Source organism: Syzygium oleosum, unplaced genomic scaffold, assembly GCF_021117445.2.
Source record: "Syzygium oleosum isolate NSW1041296 unplaced genomic scaffold, Sole_v2.1 Sole_v2.26, whole genome shotgun sequence".
Lineage (NCBI taxonomy): Eukaryota > Viridiplantae > Streptophyta > Magnoliopsida > Myrtales > Myrtaceae > Syzygium > Syzygium oleosum.
Genome location: NW_026607510.1, coordinates 188,244 through 207,689, shown reverse-complemented (window position 1 = coordinate 207,689; position 19,446 = coordinate 188,244). Strand labels below are relative to the sequence as shown.

At 40.2% G+C, this 19,446-nt stretch overlaps 2 protein-coding genes across 5 annotated transcripts; one reads left to right on the top strand and one right to left on the bottom strand.

Moving 5' to 3' along the window:
• LOC115682625 (uncharacterized) lies at positions 1-7,646 on the bottom strand. Of its 4 annotated transcripts, none has more exons than XM_030606903.2 (11): positions 7,505-7,643; positions 6,425-6,608; positions 6,053-6,225; positions 2,914-3,347; positions 2,741-2,834; positions 2,313-2,659; positions 1,754-2,184; positions 1,498-1,645; positions 1,238-1,399; positions 1,075-1,163; positions 1-531 (listed from the first exon to the last, which is right to left on the bottom strand). In XM_030606903.2, exons 2-11 carry the CDS (start codon positions 6,535-6,537, stop codon positions 381-383), a joined length of 2,142 nt encoding a protein of 713 aa, XP_030462763.1. In that variant the 5' UTR covers positions 6,538-6,608; positions 7,505-7,643; the 3' UTR covers positions 1-380. The 4 variants fall into 4 exon arrangements, with proteins under 4 accessions (XP_030462763.1, XP_030462759.1, XP_056159224.1 ...); XM_030606899.2 differs by having other exon boundaries at positions 1,498-1,675; positions 7,505-7,642; XM_056303249.1 differs by lacking the exon at positions 1,075-1,163 and having other exon boundaries at positions 1,498-1,675; positions 7,505-7,646.
• Positions 7,647-9,479: 1,833 nt separating this feature from the next.
• On the top strand, positions 9,480-18,557 carry LOC115682620 (MACPF domain-containing protein At4g24290-like). Its single transcript, XM_030606895.2, has 7 exons — positions 9,480-10,285; positions 10,380-10,618; positions 12,332-12,506; positions 13,536-13,592; positions 13,881-14,073; positions 16,604-16,770; positions 17,627-18,557. Exons 1-7 carry the CDS (start codon positions 10,022-10,024, stop codon positions 18,314-18,316), a joined length of 1,785 nt encoding a protein of 594 aa, XP_030462755.1. The 5' UTR covers positions 9,480-10,021; the 3' UTR covers positions 18,317-18,557.
• The last annotated feature ends 889 nt before the right edge of the window (positions 18,558-19,446 follow it).

Genomic DNA, 19,446 nt, shown 5'->3' with positions numbered 1-19,446 from the left:
GAAACAGAGTAATGGGAGAACATTTCATTCACAGCTGCTATATTGAAACTTACAGTGCAACATTGACCCTAAAAAGGAAAAATTTGTCGGAGGCAGGAAATGCCCAAAGTCATGTACAAGAAAGCAAGCAAAAGAATGCTTGGCCTTTCAATGAATTAAACGGAAAGAAAAGATAAAAAACGATCGCCGTTGCCCGTATAATTCTGTACCTCATCCTTGCTGCCCGCCCTAAGCCAGGTCCCACCAACTCCGAAGAACAAAATGAAGGAGGGACATTGAGAATATTAAGGATACACCAAAAACCTGCAAATAGCAGGACTAAGCCTGAAGCTATAATGAATAGAATTCTATGGTAGCCTCCAATTGCAAACTAAGACCAACTAATCTTCTTTCCATTTGTTAACATATCGAAGGAAGGCATCCGCAGGATTATCTCCAGGAGGTGCCCGCACACGTGTTGATCTCCGAAGCACTGCCTCCTCCAGTGCAATCTTGTCCGCTGAAAGCTTCGATCTTTTTTGTAGCCCCATGCTGGTAAATCAAATAAATGCAGAATAGTTAAGCTGATTAGGCCTAGGCCGTCCTATAAAGAGTCCCTATGTGCAAGAAACCTGTCTGCATGCAACGTATAAATTAAATTTCCTATAGTGAACTTGATATTGACTCGACACTTATTTCCAATTTACCACGTTGAAAAAGAATTTCCTTCTAATTGTCTTTCCAACAGGGAAGTACAGATAAGGATAATAACAATGACATTTTGAACTCTGTATCCATTTTGAAACATACCAACCAGGTAAGTTAATGCTGGCACAGAAGGCGCACATGCATTTCAATATACTATGGTGATACCTCAAAAACTGTGAAATGGTATTAGCCAGTCAAATCTTGATAAAAAGAGAATCAGAGAATTCCAAAAAATGAAGACAAGTCATGCCCATCAGTTGTCACATCTACACAAATCAAGCATAACAAAAACAGTGCAAATTTGCTGAAAGCAATCAAGGGATGTACCACCTTAAGGGTTCCCAGAATCATTCATTCCTTAAAAAAGAAAACAATTCAACAAGTTACCAGATTTTGCCATAAAATTTGTCTAGCTGTGTTTGAAGAGCCCTTTCCCTCTCACCCTTGCGATTCAGTGAACCCATCAATGCATCAAGCTGCTCAAGAAGTCAACTGGGATCACAACCATGCCTAATTATAATTATTATAAGAATCATGATGACTCAAATACCTCTTCCTTGGTACCATAGTAGCCCCACATTTTGTGGTCCAAGTTCTCGACAAATATCCTCCCATCGCGCCGAAACCACCAGTATCTATTATGATGCCTATCCTTCCCCAAAGGATCTGTGCGTATAAATATTTTCTCCATTTCAGTCTCATAATGTTGTTTCTGCAGGTGTCAAAAGGATCCTTTTATTGACTCTTATTATGAAACAACAGTATGCAACCGATGAACAGATACAGAGAGAGTAGTAGGATAGATCAAACCCTTTGTTCTTTGCTGCTCTTTTCCATTTCTTCCCTTTCAACAGTTTCCGCATGTTTTAGTGCAATCTTCTCTGCTTCCTTCTTAGATATATGTTGTACATCTTCAAGCTTGTGTCCATCTTTCCCCTTATGCTTCTTGGTTCTCTTTCTGAAAGCACTATCAGTTTGGCTACCCTCTCTAATGGAAAGAATACAATAAAGACCGCATATAATTTGGAAAAAATAAGATCTAAGCTTCTAGTGTCCTTAATCAAACCTTTTCTTTGAGACATGGTCTGTTTTCTCCGGTTCTGCTTCACCATTCTGCTCATTGTGAGTACTATTCACCAGCACACCTAGGTTGTTTCCTGAGCTGTTCAAGCCATTGCCATTTATGAATCCATTTACCTCGGACTCAGCTTTCAACCGTTCCTTTTCTTCTCTCCTTCTCTTGGCTTCTTCCAATGCTTCTCCCCTTCTTGTGGCTCCAAGTTTCTGCCACTGTTCAATATACTCATCAAGTTGCTCTCTGACCAGATCAGTCGCAAGGGCACAATTCAGTAATTCCCCTAAGATTTCCAATTTAGCATGCGTAGCTAAAAGGCCATAATGTCCTCGCTTAATCGTAGCCATATAAGGGCGAAATGTGGGACTGTTAGTCCTGTCTAAGAAAGCACACAAGTACTCTGTCCAAGTGATTAATGTTATCTGCAGTAGAAAAGCACAAGGACATCTGTATCAATTAACAGCTAATATTGAAGCAACAGAAAAATTCCATACAACCAAATGAAAATTTTTTCTGGTTAAAATAAGGAGATGTGATAAACAGAACTGACCTTAGACTTGCCCTTTCTTTTTTCTATCGTTAAAGCATATTCACCATTGTCTTTTATAAGCAACCGAAGAAGAGCTGAATGACACTCGACGATAAGAATCAAATTGCTTTCTTTATGACAGACAGCATTTTCAAAATCTTCAAGAGAAAATGGTGACAAATGCAACAGCCTGCTAAAAGATGAACAGAAGTCCCAAATCATCAGAAGTTCCCCGACACAGTCCACTGGAACTTTAAAGTCTCTTGATGGAGAAGGTCTCTCAGTAAATACTGGATCGTCCGGGCAAGGCTGTACTAAGAGGTCTTCAATGGGATACTTAATGGCTTCTAACCTCTTTAGGTCGTCTTCTGCAAACTCAGATAAAACATTGAGGGAAATATGTCATTAAATGATCAGGAAAAAGGCAAATCGTCAGGACTTAAATCTACCTTTCTCACTTCTCTCCTCCATCTGTGAAGCTCCAACTTTCTCCCTCTCTGTTCTCTGCTTTCCTTTGTTCTTTCCAGATTCATCTTCCCCATCCTGAATGTAAGAGCTGTGAATATATGGAGAACATTACTGAATCTAGACAAAGAAAGACCAGATCAAACTAGATAATTACCATTTCTTCTTCCCCATTTTTTCTATTCTTCTTGTAGCTGATGAGAGTGCCATTCTGAAAATAAAACTTGCTCTTCAACTCGTCTGGAAGATGGGTCGAGACCCCATGCTTTTCGGCAAGTCTAGGATGGAGCACCCAAGGTGCATTACGGTATGTTGATTCTCGAATGAAGGACTTCACCATGTTTCTACTAAATGGGAGCTTTCTATTAGTTAGATCCTCATCATCTATTAAGTCATATCCCACTACTTCCTTATCTTTGTCCAACCAAGCAATCTTGTATTGTTTTTTGCCAGCAGAATCATGCAATGTCTTTATTATTCTGCATAGAAACACATTATTTTCTTTTCGTCCATATAATTCCAGTCCAGCAAACAAACACTCTTGCAACTTCAGAGCAATCTTGTCTGCAAGATCTCTCAGTGGAAGCATGCCTGCCAATGTAAATGTAAAAATGCAAGTTGGAGATTTACGCCTGATCCAAAGGTTGTAACAAGTAGCCAGATAAAAATAAAAAAATATAGTAACCTCATCAAGAGCACCTATATAAATCAATTCCTAGTGTGTAGTACTAAAGACACACAAGGCAACTCTTTTCAATTGTCTATATCCAAGTGAACATGCCAAGATGGTACAATACAGCTGACCCACAATGCAACAACATTATGTCTACAGGGAAGTCATGGAAAAATTTCGATGAATCAAACATTAACATTTCAATGCCCACCTCTCTAATTTCACAAATCTCAATGTTCTCAGCATATGACGGTTTGCAATTCAGTCATACTGCAGCTTCTTTATCAAGTTAATATCAGTAATCAGAAAACAATGACCATGGAGTGCTGCAATTTGCCCTATGTAAACACTTATCCCATCATATGAAGGGCTAAAAAGTAAGTATAGCCCTATGTCATCTTGAATTAGCTTCAAATGAGACCTGGAATTTGTATAAGATAAAAAGCAGAACAGGCCGAAACAAATGTCAACTTTGCAATGTCATCTGACTAATAATGTTATACTTTGATCCAGGGATGGGCACAAAACATGGTACATTCTTTTTGTTGAGCCCTGCCTTATTCTCTTGTTTGCTAGTGCATTCTCACTTGACTTTTAACCATTGACTAGCAGTTTCATTGTTTAATCATTGTTTGAGTTCCTTCATTATCAATGATCTTTTGGATTTCTTCAGGTACATGATGCTGCGTCATAGCAACAACCAATAAAAAAGTAATCTTTAATGGGACCACTACCCATTGTTATGACATTTTAAGCTATTAAACAAATGCATGTTTTGAATTGCATAGGTTGAAATATCACTTACAACCACCTATTCTGATACCATGTAAAGCTTTATTTATGGGACCACCACCCAACCGTTTCTATAAGCTTAAGATATTAGATGAAGGTATGGAATGACTGTGACAAAAGTAATGAACTATAGCAATGTCATAGCACCAAGCATCCTTTAGGAGGCATATTTTCTCACAAGAATTGTAACCACTAAGCAACGGAATATAAAATTCGCGAAACTGTTGGGGATAATATCTTGCATTTTCTGTTGAATACAGAGATCTCCTTCATTGGTTGAACTTTTCTTACTAGAAAGAAATTTATTTGAGCTTTACCTGGAATGAGAAGATCAATACATTATGAATGACCTATAAAGGCATAATTAATAGGTTTTACATTTGAGTTCTACTTTGACTTTTTGCTAATTGGGCCATGATAACAATCTATCGATGATCTAGATTTATTCTCCAAAGAGTAGAACAATGGAGCATTAAATGTTATATTGTCAATATCAATGCCAGGTTATATATATATCTATTCCTAAATAAATTTATAATGGAACTCCAGCACATGTTACATGAAAAGGTCCCCAAACAAAAGGAGTTCGCAAAAATGATAACCAAAGAAACTTTCAAATATTATGCCAAATTGAACCTAGTATAATAAAAAGACACTAGTGCATTAGAGATCAATCAATCTCATTGAGAATCAATCTTGTAGATGAGGGCTATAGAAGCAATGTACTGAACTAACTGTGAACAGTAAACCTTCAAGATGGCAATAAATTCTCATAGTGCAGGGGAATAGAAATGGATTAAAAAGCAGGGCATTTCCCACATCCATGGTATGCTTCTGTTTGTCAATCATTTTCCTCTAAATCTCAAGCCATCAAGCATGAAGCTCCCAACTATTCAATTCGAGTTAAGATAACCACACCAACTTTTATTACAAGTGGAGTTATGTTTAGCTTCTAATGCCTAACATGGAAAGAACGGTATATGCAAGAGAATAAGGGAAGTGGTGACAAATTGACAAAAGCAGAAACTAGATTTCTCAATGCCTACTTGACCTGATGTTGCACATTCTATTTTTTCCTGCTACCACTACCACTTTCCTGCTTTTCTGTTTGCCTCATCTCATTGTGCCTTCCATGTGACAATCTCTATCTCCCCCTCTTCCCATCCTCACAAAAAAACAAAACAAGGTTCTATTCTTTCACACCAAAGGCTAGACAAACATTGAGATCTATCATAAGCTAAGAGTAAGGACCAAACTTTTTTAACGATGCTAGAAAGAAGAAAAAGAAGCCAACTTTTAGAATAATTTGCAGCACATGCCCATTCAAAATTCCTAATCCAGATCCATAAAAAAAAAACACCCAAAGTTTGTACAAACTTTTAAAATAATTTGCATCATATGCCCATTCGAAATTCCAAATCCAGATCCATAAAAAAATCACCCCATAGCTTGTACACCCTTCCCCTCCAGCCAGCAACACCCATCCATCCAATTTAAACGTTCAGCAAGATAGAAGAAACAAGAAAAGTCTGTCCAATTAGAAGATTAAAAGCTATTCTAATGTTTCGCCTTTATGTATTGACAAGATAGCATCTTAGAGTTAAAAACCAAAAAGCAATACATCGATATAACAGCAACATATCAATAAGTTACAACTCCAAAATATTGTCCAAGGAGCACATACACAGCTCAACTCTACCATCATCCTTGTTACCCAGGCAACCTTGTATTTGAAACAAGAAGTTTACAAGGTCTCCAACATAAATAGTAGGATGCCAGTCTAAACTGGAAGACAGTTAGCCTAAAAACCGGATGCTGATCTAATACTTACTGTATTGAATGATCCTCAGCATAAGCGCTGTTAGCTCTTGCGGGAACTGTTGAACCTTCTCAATTGCACGTTTCTCGGACACCAGAGCCTCTTCGTAGGTCAAGTTAGATTTTCCGCTGACTTTACAGGTCCATAGTCTTTGGCGATACAAATTGATGCGGTTCAGATACTCTCTTACTCAGGTTAAGGATAGAAGAGAAGACATTTTAATAACCTGATTCATGGAATTTATAGACAATTCTCCCTAACTGCATGAAAATCGAAGAACAGGCACACAAACAGGTTCCTTTCATTGGCCATTTCAGAAACTAAAATCTCTGCCATAAAATATTAAGAAAACTATGACTCCTAACAATTCCCCAAGATGGATACTGATAATCACGAAATATCTCCTTTGTAAAACGGATTTGGAATACAAGCTCCTTAGGATCCAAATCATTTGGCACTTCTACAAGGGAAAAAGGCTTTCTCTTGTAGAGGGGCATTCTTGAATTCCAGTCCCCCAGTATAATGACAAACAGCAGAAACGGCAATGATTAAGAAAGCAAATCGAATTCTGCAACAAATAAAACATAAGAAAATTTAGCGAAGGCGAGTTTAAACCAACAAGCAGTAATAATTACAATGATTAGCAAAAGCTAGGGGACGGAAATGCACAACAATCAACCCAATGCATTCACTTCAATTGCAAGCACGAACAGGGCACTTCCACAGGATGGCGAAATGACGAAGTTATTCGGCGAAAGAAAACTCATGGAGTTCCATATGACCCAAAAGAAAGATCTGCTCGGCCATCATTAAGTAAAGAAAAAGAAAAATCTCTAATGCAATGAGCGAGCAACAATCTCGTACCCACGTTCTTTGACCAGTCTAAATCAGAACACACACGTTACACAAAGCCGCCTACACATTTCGCAATCAGACTTTAAACCCGGGAGAAAAGATGCGGGCGAAAACGCGGGTTTGGTTTCGAGGAACGCCGCTCGGAGAGCATTCTTTTCGCAATGTTCAGTTCGATGATCGTCCGACAGAAGTAATGGCGAAAGAATGACAAAGCTGTTCGCAATGGGCGCAATCAAGAAAAAGACCCAGCAAGGACAAGAAGCGGTGGACGACAACGGAAACCCTAGGCGGTCCCCCTTTTCAGGGGAGGAATCCGAAAGCGAGAGATTGGACCCAAACGCCACGTGATTCATGGCGACACGTAACCGACGAGCGGCACGGGATCAGAGAATCGAGCACCAGAACGGCCGGCGACCCATCGAACCAGACGAAGAGATTGAGAGAAGAGGACGAAGAGGCGCGGGGGGCGCGGGTGGAGCGGAGCGAAAATGGGTGGGGGGCGGTCCAAGAACGTGGCGTTCCCGCCAGAACGAGAGTCCAAAAAGGCGAGGAGGTGCGGCCGGGGGGACGCGGAGGCGAGGGAGGGATAGGGGGATGGAGAGACGATACCTTTGTTGGGGGGGCCGAGCTGAATGCCGCGTGGTGGGTTGAAATCTGAGGAGGGGGTGCGGAAGCGAAAGAGAGGAGAAGGGAGTGAGAGAGGTAGAGGTGGGAGAGGAGAGCGGTGGAGTTATGTTTCGAAAGAGAAGGAGAGAGAGAGAGAGAGAGAGAGAGAACCTTCTCTCTCTTCGCTCGCTCGCTCGCTCTTCGCGTCCCCCTGCTTGCGGGAGGCACGCATTATATATTATTTACGAATCGAGGCTGGCTTTTGTGAAGTAACGATCTCTCCATAGTCCCGCTTGGGCCTTCCGAGAACTTCATCTGGGCTCTCTGCTCTTGAACCGTAGCCTCCCCTCCCTTGCTTGGGCCTGCAAAAAGCAGCAGCAGCAGCAGCAGCGGCAGCAGCCGCCCTTTTTTGTTTTTTAGTGGTAGGAGTATGTTCTGGCTGAAATTGAGGCGTGTCTCTTCGTGCCATACATTTGTACATGAACTCTTTAGACCAAATGACTGATGGTCGATACCCTTTCGACGAGGTCAATGTCGTGTCCTTCGAGGCGCTACGGTGATGTTACTGTCCAGCAAAATTTCTCTTAATTTGGGAGGGGAAGACCCTTCTTGGTTGTATTGGAACGGCAATGCTTTAGTGCTTCATGGGGGATCCGTCTGCACCACATGCGATGTTGCTTCGTTTGGGGAGTAAGCAAGGCTTGCCTGATGATAGGGGCATAGCATATGGTGTAGGGTAAGTAGACAGGAGACTGCCAATTTCTTAGCCATCTGGAGACTGAAGAAGTGGGAAAAATATGCGAAGCGCATCCGTCCATGGCATCGCAGCAGCTGTGGGGAGAGAGATTGAGAGGTATAAACAAGGGTTAATATCACGAAAAATTCCAAACTGGTACATCTGTGATAAATTTACTCAAAATTATTTTTTTTACCACAAAAAATCCCAAACTGGTACACCTTTAACAATTTTACCCCGAACTATTTTTTTGACCACAAAAAACCCCGCATTGGTACACTTGTGACAATTTTACTCCCGAACTAATTTTTTGACTACCAAAAACCCTAAACTGGTATACCTGTGACAAATTTATCCTTCGTTAATTTCCGTTAAATTTTACTGTCAAATTACTAAAATTAATGACACGTGGTAATTGACAGGTGTACCGATTTTGGGTTTTACCCATCTGTTTGTCACAAGTTTATCAATTTGTGATTTTTCGTGATATTAATCCAATTTAACGGACACTAATGGAGGGTAAATTTGTCACAAATGTACAAGTTTTGGATTTTTAGTGGTCAAAAAATTAGTTCGGAGGTAAAATTGTCACAGGTGTACCAGTGTGAGGTTTTTGTTGATCAAAAAAATATTTCGGAATAAAATTATTATAAGTGTACCAGTTTGGAGTTTTTAGTGGTCAAAATAATAATTAAGGGTAAATTTATCACAGGTGTACCAGTTTGTGGGTTTTTATGGTAAAAAAAATAGTTCGGAGTAAAATTGTCACAGATATACTAGTTTAGAGTTTTTTGTGGTATTAACCCTATAAACAAAGAAGCGATAACCTTAAGTGCTGGGTAGCTGGGTCGTGTCATAACGGTGGAATAGTTGCAAGAGACACCCCAACCATTCGCTTGAATGTGGCAATGCGTGACCGGGCCTGTTCTGCCCACATGACGCCGAGGATACCAAACCATTCGCGCCAAGAAGATTGATGAAGTCGAAAACATCTTGTTGGTTCAATTTTTTTGGAGGGTGGTTTGTTCGATTCGAGTTCGAGAGCGGGAAAGAAACAGAGGGCGGTGGGGTTCGCGATTCCATTTTGCATGCTCTTTCCAAGAAACGTGAAACAGGCAAAGCAAGACAAGCACCCAAGCTTTGACTTCCTCGTTCCACCCAGTCTTCTTCTCCTCTGTTCCCATCCAGTCTGACCCACTTCCACCTAACCTCTCTCCCTCCTTTTCCTTCCAAGCTTCCTTCCAAGCTTCATATGAGATCATCAATTGGTTTGGGTTTTGAATTTGGTTATTTTCTTTTAGAGAGGAAAAGGACGACTTGTATAAATGGCCGGAGAGCAGCATCCAATCGAAGACCGTCAAACGCTTTGACCCTTCTTTCATCTCATCCGCCCTCCACCCACTTGCTGATTCTCATCCGATCATCTTCCAAGATTTCTATTCTAATAAATAACAAGGACATCACCCCACCTCAGTTAGCTAGATTTCATTTTCTTTAACGCAACAAAGAAAAGAAGAAAGAAGAGGCAGAGCAAGAGGAAGAAAGAATGGAGGGTTCTACTGCTTACCGCGTTTGAGCGATTGATTTGGATGTGCTGACTTTGATCCATTTGAGAGGCAGAGGCTGCGGGTGGAGGACTCGTTCTTCTCTGCGACTTTTTGAAGCTTTCTTTTCTTGCTTTCACACGCGACCAACTAACGAAGGCAGGCCAAAGAACAGAGGCAGACGTACAGACAGACAGAGATACGCAGAAGAGAGAAGCATCCCACCGATCGACAGAGGCGATGGGGAGCAAGGCGCTGGATGGGGCGAGGGAGGCCGCACGCGCCGCCGTGGAGGCCATGGGGCTGGGGTACGACTTGACCGTCGACCTCAGGCTCAGGTACTGCAAGAAGTCGAGGCTGGTCAGCATCAGCGACGATCCCGCCCTCCGCCACACCATCTCCATCCCCGGGGTCGGCATCTCCATCCCCAACGTCCCCACCTCCGTCCACTGCGACAAGGGCGAGCGCATGCGCTTCAGCTCCGACGTCCTCTCTTTCCAGCAGGTAATTACTCTGTGTGGTCATGTGCTATCTTTACTAAACTTTACAAAGTCATCGTCATCGTGATCATCCGAGAAACACCTTCGTCCTTTTGCAGATGTCGGAGCAGTTCAACCAGGCGCTGTCGCTGTCCGGGAAGATACCGACCGGCCATTTCAACGCGGCCTTCGACTTCAGGCAGGGATGGCAGATAGATGCGGCCAACACCAAGACGCTGGCCTTCGATGGGGTGTTCATCACCCTCTACAACATCCAGTTGCGCAAGTCTCAGCTCCTCCTCTCTGATCACGTCAAACAGGCCGTCCCCTCTACCTGGGATCCTGCTGCTCTATCCCGGTACCCATTCCTTTATTAGCCTCACCTTACATGCTTCTTGAATTATTATAGCGTCAGATGTCTCTAAACGGGAGCTTGACATGTTCCTTTGGATCTGTGACTCGCTTAGCTTGTCAAGTATCTCCAGTTATTTGATTCTTTCCCTCAGCGTCTTCCTTCCCCATTAGTACATGTGCATGTGCATCTTGTTATTAGGAGGTATCTGGACAATATGCAAGTAATATCAATTTCATTGGTACCACAAAGAATCAGGATAAGAAAGGTGGAACTTCTGCACATTTTGATAAACTTTGCAGACGATGTTGTGACTTCCTGAATAGCACACTCCCCATACTCAAAACTCAAATTTGTACCCCTTCCATCTCTCCGCACCTCATCGTGTGATGAAGAGTGGTATTCTAAAAAGAGTCTTGACTAGAAGAAATGGGTGGATTTTCGAGTACCAATTTTAACAAACTGAGACCTAGCAACTCTTGCATAGTTACCACAAAAACCCAAGTTGATAGCGAGATTTGCTTCATCAATTGCATCTATAATTACCATAAAGTGCATTTGATAAGTCTTTCCGTCGTTAGATCCAACTGCAAGTGGCTGTTGACATAATCACGCAGGAGGTAAACTTAGGCAATGCTCCCATCCTCCAATTCCCTTGCTGAGTAACTATTGAATGAGAATCCCAGAAGAGGTGGATAATCCCATCTTACATGAAGATTTTTGGCCAATAAAGCTAATTTGCTATTTCTACATCCGCACAAGAGGATACTCTTCTTCTACAACTTTCACTTAGTCCAAAAGCAAAGGGCATAATAAAGGAAATATTGTTGTAATATATATACACATCAGCCAAAATAATCTTGTCACAATTGGTAAGAAAAATAAGTGATTTTGGTTTGTCAGATCAAAGCAAACTGAATTCATCTCTTCACTTTCTTTGTGTTTTCTTCGTTCTGTTTTGCCCCAAACTGATGGTAAATTTAATAAAACTTTGAATTGAAGGCATTCATTTGGTTTGGTATTCCAAAAACTCCTCTTTCCAGGACAGGGAGTTCCTCAAGAAGTTAGCTTACAGCTTAATCTGCCATCTAGTCTAGTTGTTCCAATAATTCAGCTTTCAGGCCATCTTCTCTGCTAGAAGGAAGAGAGCTGGGAATATCAATCCATTTGAACATTTGAGCTTTAGACACTTATGGAAGTACTTCCCATGTAATCCCTATGCTAAACCCCCAAAGAGCACTTACAGTTGTTAATGGAAACTTTTATAGTCATTTGTATCGAGAAACGCTCGATTAGACAAAGAAATGTAGTAATATTCTGTGACTTATTTGAATTGTAGAGGCTATGATATTTTAGATACGGCAAATATTTCACAGTAGGAATATGGGATTTCTACCTTCAAAATTGCTGGTTTGGTTGACTGGTAAAGAAGGCAATGCAAACATCAAGAGATAATTGATAAAGGTGAGTTGACTCATTTGCATTGAGCTTTCTGTGCTCTTTCTGCAACTTTACGTAGCTTAGGAGAATTGTTCTGGAGAAAAGCTTGTCATTCTGGGTAAGTAACATGCCACTTGCTCTTGTGACGTTGCAAAACTGGAAGGTTATTGGTTGTTTACTTTTCCTGATATCATCTAATGCATGATGCATATAATTGAAACTATCGGAGATTATACATAACGTTTAGGGTATTGCTTCTCATAGATGGTTAATTGTCAGGTTTATTCAAAAGTATGGTACCCATGTTATTGTCGGTGTAAAAATGGGTGGGAAGGATGTGATTTATGCCAAGCAGCAGCATGCATCCCTTCTTCAACCTGCAGACGTGCAGAAAAAGTTGAAGGAAATGGCAGACAAACTTTTTATTGATGGAGCTATGCAGTACAGGGAAAAGGTATGATAATTAATCCAATATGTTTTTTCGCTGATATGCATGATTATACTAGACCAAAAAAATTGAGAGAGAGAGAGAGAGAGAGAGAGAGAGAGAGAGAGAGAGAGAGAGAGAGAGAGAGAGAGAGAGAGGTTTCTCTTTGTCTTTAGTGGAGGAATAAGAATATCAAACCCATTAACAACTCGGTCTGTTGGTTCTAGACAATGCTGACTTAATGTCATTTGAATGATTAAGTGATAATTAAAGGGCCTCATTGATGAATGTCGTTTGCATAAATTATGCATCTTCTGGACCCATTGCTATTGCGTCCTGCAGCATGACCTTTGACCTACCCCCCAGTCTGGCCCTGCTCCCTCTTCTAACTCATAGATGGAACCTCTCTTTGAATGTCTTTCTGCCTAACGTTAAATCTGTCAATTACAGTACTTAAATCTTGATATGCGTGGAGCCGGATTTTGGGTATTCCATCGCTTGAAATAGAACAGTGCAGAAAAGACCAGGAGATTATAGTTTAAGATATCATTAAGGAAAAGATATCTCTATCTGAAGCAGAACAATTGATCAATCAGGAGGATTAACCTTTTTTGATAGATGAGAAGGATATCAAGTCTTCTTGGTTTTTTGGCTTATTAATGAGAGACTTCTGCTTCTTGAAATTTTATCAATATCATCTTGAACCTAGAATCCTGATTCGCTCAGGTATAAATTTTATGGGAATGTCTGACAATTATGCAGTTTGTGCATCCTTTGATATGTATGTCTGTAAAGTTGGAGACTTCATGGTGATGCACTGTTTGCATTCCTCTTACATGTGATGCAGTTAATGCTGTTCGAAGAAGTAAATTATGTTCCTTTTATTCTTTTTATGGTCTTGAGATGCCAAATTTCTTCAGTTGTAAATTCATATTTCTGTTTGTAGGCTTTGATTGCTAAGTCATATTGTTCTTCTTAAAATACTAAAGTGTTGAAAAGGAAATGTCCTGTTAGATGATACTAACTTTTATTCATATATCTTAATTTCTTGTCTAGGAACGCGGGCTAAACCTCATGGGCGCATTTCCATCCAGTTCTTACTCTCAAATGGAGGTACAGATCAATGTTTATAACTTGAAGCATGAATGCGAGAAGTGTCATCTGTTTTTGTTGGCAGTGATGTTCTTAACTCCTTTAGGGGAGCTCTCCAAGTCAGTTTTACGTTATTAAACCTATTCTAAATCATATTATACCTGTTTCTGCATAGTTGCTTGCAGTAGCTTCGTATCCATCCTTGTATCTGTCCAATATGTAGTCTTTCCTCTGAAGTTTGTGGGCTGGTACTTCTGATAAGTCTAGTGCGATATTAATTCAAGCAAGCAAAATCTTTGTCATGTTCAGGTGCAGGACATCGTATTCGATTGCAAACGTAAAGGTGGAAACACTAGGAAAAGTCTACCTCACAGCGAGTGGAGTCAAACTGTTATTTACGAACCCGATGTTGTCTCAATGACGTTGATCCCAATTGCATCAATGCTAAGTGGGATTCATGGAAGCGGATTCTTGAGCCATGCGATTAACCTCTATCTGCGTTGTAAGGACTTGACCTTCCTCTGTTTCTTTAGAGCTTGCATTTTGTTGAAACATTGATGCATTCAGAAACAGCATGCTAGGTTGAGTTGCCTATATGAACATTGCCAAGCTAACCACATGCCAGAGGATTACATTAGCTATTTTCTGCCGACCACATGTCATGCTTCAGTTAGAAATTGTCTCATGATTGAATTTCTAAATTATTCCTAGCTAATGCCCACCTCCCGTACCATGATAATTGAAGATGGATATTTGACATCTCCTCCTTGACCCAGAATCTTCTTAGTGCTTTCTTGAGCGGCATATGTTTGAGTTAACCACTTCTCTTAAATTTCTTTTGCCTTTTTCTAGTGAGGATGTAGTCCTCATACTTTTGAGCTCTACCATTTGGTACTTAAAATCTCATTCTATATAATTTTTTGGTGGAAAACACACGTTTGCCAACCACCACGTCAAACATGGCTGAGTGAAGCATAGCATATGGACAGTCTCACTAATTAGGAATTGCTTGGAATTTTAGCAATAAAAACTGATGTCAATGGTGTGTACTAGTCTTTAATATATCCTGTTGGTTCTACTTCTAAGTGGCTTTTTGGTTGGACTTAATGGAAAGTGGCTTGGAACTTCTAAATTGAGATTATGTGATGTGAAATTGCATTGCACTGGGTAAAACATGGAATAGGTGTAGTGCAAGATTAATGAAGGACTAGGCATGAAGGAAATGGTACTGGGAATTATGGATAATGATATGAAAAGCTAGCAATTTTGTACATTGAATGGATATTAAAGTAGATTGAGATGCCATCCGAGAGGATATTATTTGGATGCATGAATTTGGAGAAGTCACTATAGTAAGTCCGGCTATTTATTGGTTGGAGGCTGAGTAGTTAAATACCAAATTTTGTAAAATGCCATTATAGTTAAGATAGGTGTGAGATTTTGTGGAACCACTGCAATCATTCTAAAAGTTTAAGCTATTAGATGAAGACGTGGTTTAACATTTAAATATTCTAATACACCTTCTTATGCTTAGTCTGGTCTTTTTGCTTAGTACTAAAAGTGGACATATGTAATTGGGGAGGCAAATGGCCCGAAAAGATTTGAACTTAGGATCTCTTGCTTTTATACCATGTGAGATTTTGTGGGACCACTACGAACTGTTCTAAAAACTTAAGCCGTTAGATGAAGATGTGGTTTAATATTTCAATATTCTAATAATAGGAATGCTTTGGTAAATGCATGGTCTAGGGAATATTAGAGATCATTTTTACTTTTCCTTTTATTTTTTTGCATGTATACAATTAGGTTCAAGAAGATGTTTGGGTGACCTCTTAAATTTGGTTGACATATTAAATGCCTGCAGATGTTCTAGTTAAAACATATGACTTAATGGTAGGGGTTCAGGTCAAATGGAGTAGGGAAAGAGGTAAGTTGATTTGGAGGGACCTTGAGATTTCAGATTTGCAGTCATTTTGTTGCTATATTAATAGGAGAGGATGCATGCTTCAATAATCTTTAGCAGCATAAGTTTTGGCATTGGTTGTGGTACTTGTTATTAAGGTATCATTGCTCCTTCTGATGACCATGGGTCCATGACAAGGCAAACCACAATATGAAGGATCAAACCTCAAAATAGGGAAAATTCTTTTGAGCTTAATATATCATTGATGCGGCTGCCAGAATCAACCTTAACTTCTGAAATCTGAGGATGTGGAAATAAGACCACTGTAGGGTCCACACATTTTCTTTTTATTTGGTGTGTTGAGATAAAGGTTGGGGATGGAAAATAGGTGGAGCAATTTCCAATCATTACCATAGGGGTTCCACATCTGCTACAAAATGCTTGGGTCGAGTCATAACTACGTGACCCAGTCCAGAGAACAACTTGGGCCATGTGATTCTTGCAGTGCGACAATCTAAGCCTAGTGAATTAAGAACAAGCAAGAATCTTTGAAAGGCCTCATCCACTGATCTACCTGGTGTCAATGCTATTAAGATGTGGAAAGGCTGTTCTCTACCTAATAATCAGCGGATAAATTCTCTCGTCTTAGGAAAAAGTTGAATTTTGATGAAAAAGGGCTGACTGTCTAGTGACACTCAATATTTATACAGCTTTGGTGGTTTGGCTTACTTCCTTTGCCTATTTGCTCAAAGGTTTGCTTTTCTCTTGTCATTGTCAACGAATCTTGGTTATGTGTTTTTGGGTTGTTGCTCTTGGTTTTCTGTGCCCACCTTTGTACAAATATGTCTTTGCTGGTATGTTCCCAATTTGTTGATGATAATGATGATAGACTTCCATGTCAGTGACTCTTAAAAAAAGTACAAGCACTATTGCAGCATAACTTTCATCAGCACCACTTCGAATGACTCGAGTCGCTGGAACTTAAGTCTGTTCTATAACCAATTATTGTGCATTTTTTCATGCCAATGAAGCAATAGACAGAGTGTTTCTAAACTGTTGATGCTTTGTACTATGAAAATTGTCTGTGATAGGAGCAGAAAAATCATCCTCTTTGTGCTTCTAAGTGCAGATAAACCACCCATTGACGAGCTACATCAGTTTTTAGAGTTTCAACTTCCAAGGCAGTGGGCACCTGTATTTGGGGAGCTTGCCCTTGGTCCTGAAAAGAAGCAACAAAGCAGTGCATCTCTTCAGTTGAGCTTTATGGGTCCAAAGCTCTATGTTAACACAACTCCGGTAATGCCCAGTTATGAGAATAGTTGCATCCTTTATCTGTGTGGGTGATGTGTTTAACTTAATGGCTAGTTGTTTTTGAAACTACCACTTGATTTTTCATGTTTCGGGATCAATATTTCCTAGGGAATCAATTATCATTGATACATCCTCAAGAAGTAGGGCTTCGAGGTAAATATAATGATGATATGCAAATGCGATCAATTATTTAGAAAAGCAGTCTTAATCGGCTCATTAGAAGTTTGCACCTTCACCTTTTCGTTCCCATTTGGAAGTTTGGCTGAGTGCATCTTCTCACATCAATCAAAGAAGTGTTGCCTCGGAACAAGCTCACTAAACAACATATGGTACCAAATTGAAAGTTGTCAACAATTGTTGGCATATCAGCGACATTTTAGCATAATGACATGTCCCACTAATATTGCATGGAACGGTAGGACCAAAGGGATGAAAATGCCAGTTTCAAGCTTTCTTTCTGAGCTCATGTAGCACCATAAACGAAGTTGCAATGGGCAATCTTATTTTGTTTGCTTATCAGTGTCCTTATTCAAAATTCATTCACAGCAAGTACTGAATAAGAGCTGAACAGTAATTCTGTTATATAAGATAATGGTGGGAAATAACATCTTAATCTCATACTAGATTGGTGCACTTGGGATGCAGATTGACTTTGATATCCTTCATAGGATAGTTAGACTACTCATTGAAGATTCAGTGTAGATGATTGAACTGCAATTGCGCTTTCGGCAGCTGCTTTCAGATCTTCTGTTACATACAGCAGTTCTTCTTTCTCATTTCCAGATGAGTGTCAAATATCAATGCTGAATGAGTAATGCCATCCTATATGACGTGCATGCAGGTTGATGTAGGCAAGAAGCCAGTCACTGGCCTTCGGTTATATCTGGAGGGGAAAAGAGGCAACTGCTTGGCAATCCACTTGCAGCACCTTTCATCATTGCCCCAGACCTTCCAACTAGTGGATGAGTCAAACGGTCACTTCTCCAATCCTTCATCAGACCGTCGATACTATGAGAAAGTTCAATGGAAGAGCTTCTCACATGTTTGCACGGCTCCTGTTCAGTCTGAGGAAGATCTCTCCATCGTCACAGGGGCCCATTTTGAAGTGGGGGACTCTGGCTTGAAGAAAGTTCTGTTCTTGAGGCTTCATTTCTCAAAAGTTATCGGTGCCACAGTAGTGAAAAAAGCAGAATGGGCCGATTCCCCTGCCTCACACCAAAAATCCGGCATTATCTCGACCTTGATTAGCACTCGTTTCTCGACTGGTCAGAAACAACCTCCCCCCAAACCATCTGATGTGAACATTAACTCTGCGGTCTATCCTGGAGGTCCTCCTGTGCCAGCCCAAACCCCTAAACTGTTGAGGTTCGTTGACACTACGGAGATGACCAGAGGACCACAGGACTCACCCGGGTACTGGGTTGTATCAGGAGGAAGGCTTCAATTGGATAAAGGGAAGATATCACTTCGAGTCAAGTATTCTCTTTTGACTGTGATATTACCTGATGATGAGGTCGATATGGATTTGTAGGTGCCTGCTGTTTTTTTCCTGTTCTATACAGAATGTTTCACCAAGCCATGGTGTTGTACTTTAGCTTACGAGGTCGATTATGAAGATGTGAGCAATTCATTTAGGAGATTGATGTGCGTTGTATATAGATAATATACATTGCTTTATGTAATTTTTCTCCTATACTTTTCTTTTGGCTTATTGGTATAACTAATTGTAAGTTAAGCATGTGCAAAGTCAGAAACAATAATTGTTTACTCTTCATGCAGGTTTTCTTATTCTTAGATTCAAGTTGAATGGTTATCATATTAGTTATGTTGTCATTATGTCTCGAGTTCGAGTTGGATTGAGTGCAGGACATTGGTGTAGTGATAGTTTTCTGCTGGGTATTTATAAATATAGATGTGTCTCCCAATAATGTTAGATAAAGGTGACACTGAAATTAAGCCGTGTTGAGGGTTTGTGATGGCTCTGCAAGAGACTAGAGTGGAAGTTTCTTGAGAATTGCCTGAAAAGCTTGTAAATGAGTTCATTGAATCTACACCAACTGTTTGAGTAATTAGAGTGATTGTAATATCCCTTGTATCACTTGATTTTTAGTGAAATTTTTTGTCATTCTTCTCACGGATGCATGTGATATTGATCGAATATTGTGTGCTTAGTGTGTGGTCAATTTCCTTATTTTTTTTCTTATTTATTGTGTTCAATTAGCTTCGTTTCATAGCAATTGGTGTCGGAGCTTTGGTTCGAAGGTTGAAGTAGATTACTGGCGAAAGAAGAAGGAAATGTGAAAATCACCAGATTTGATGACGCTAATTTGATTTGGAAGATAGCATATTAAGAGTTCTTTGTGTTGTATCGAAGGAGTTCCAATCCAAGGGCATCTGCATAAGGTTCAATTCTTTAAAATTCATTCTAAGTCTCCATAGATCAATTCATTAAGATCAATACCCACTGGATGTGCCATTTGATCAATTCCCACCTCTTCGCCCTCGTAGAAGCTTGTCTGGAATCGCACCTTGACCAAACTCAAATGCTTTGGTCTCCAATCTCAAGATCGGCTTGTGCTTAACTTGTTCATGAGCTATACATCTATTAAGGGTTTCTGTTTTGATGCTATTTGTAACGATCTGACTTGCTCACATAATTTA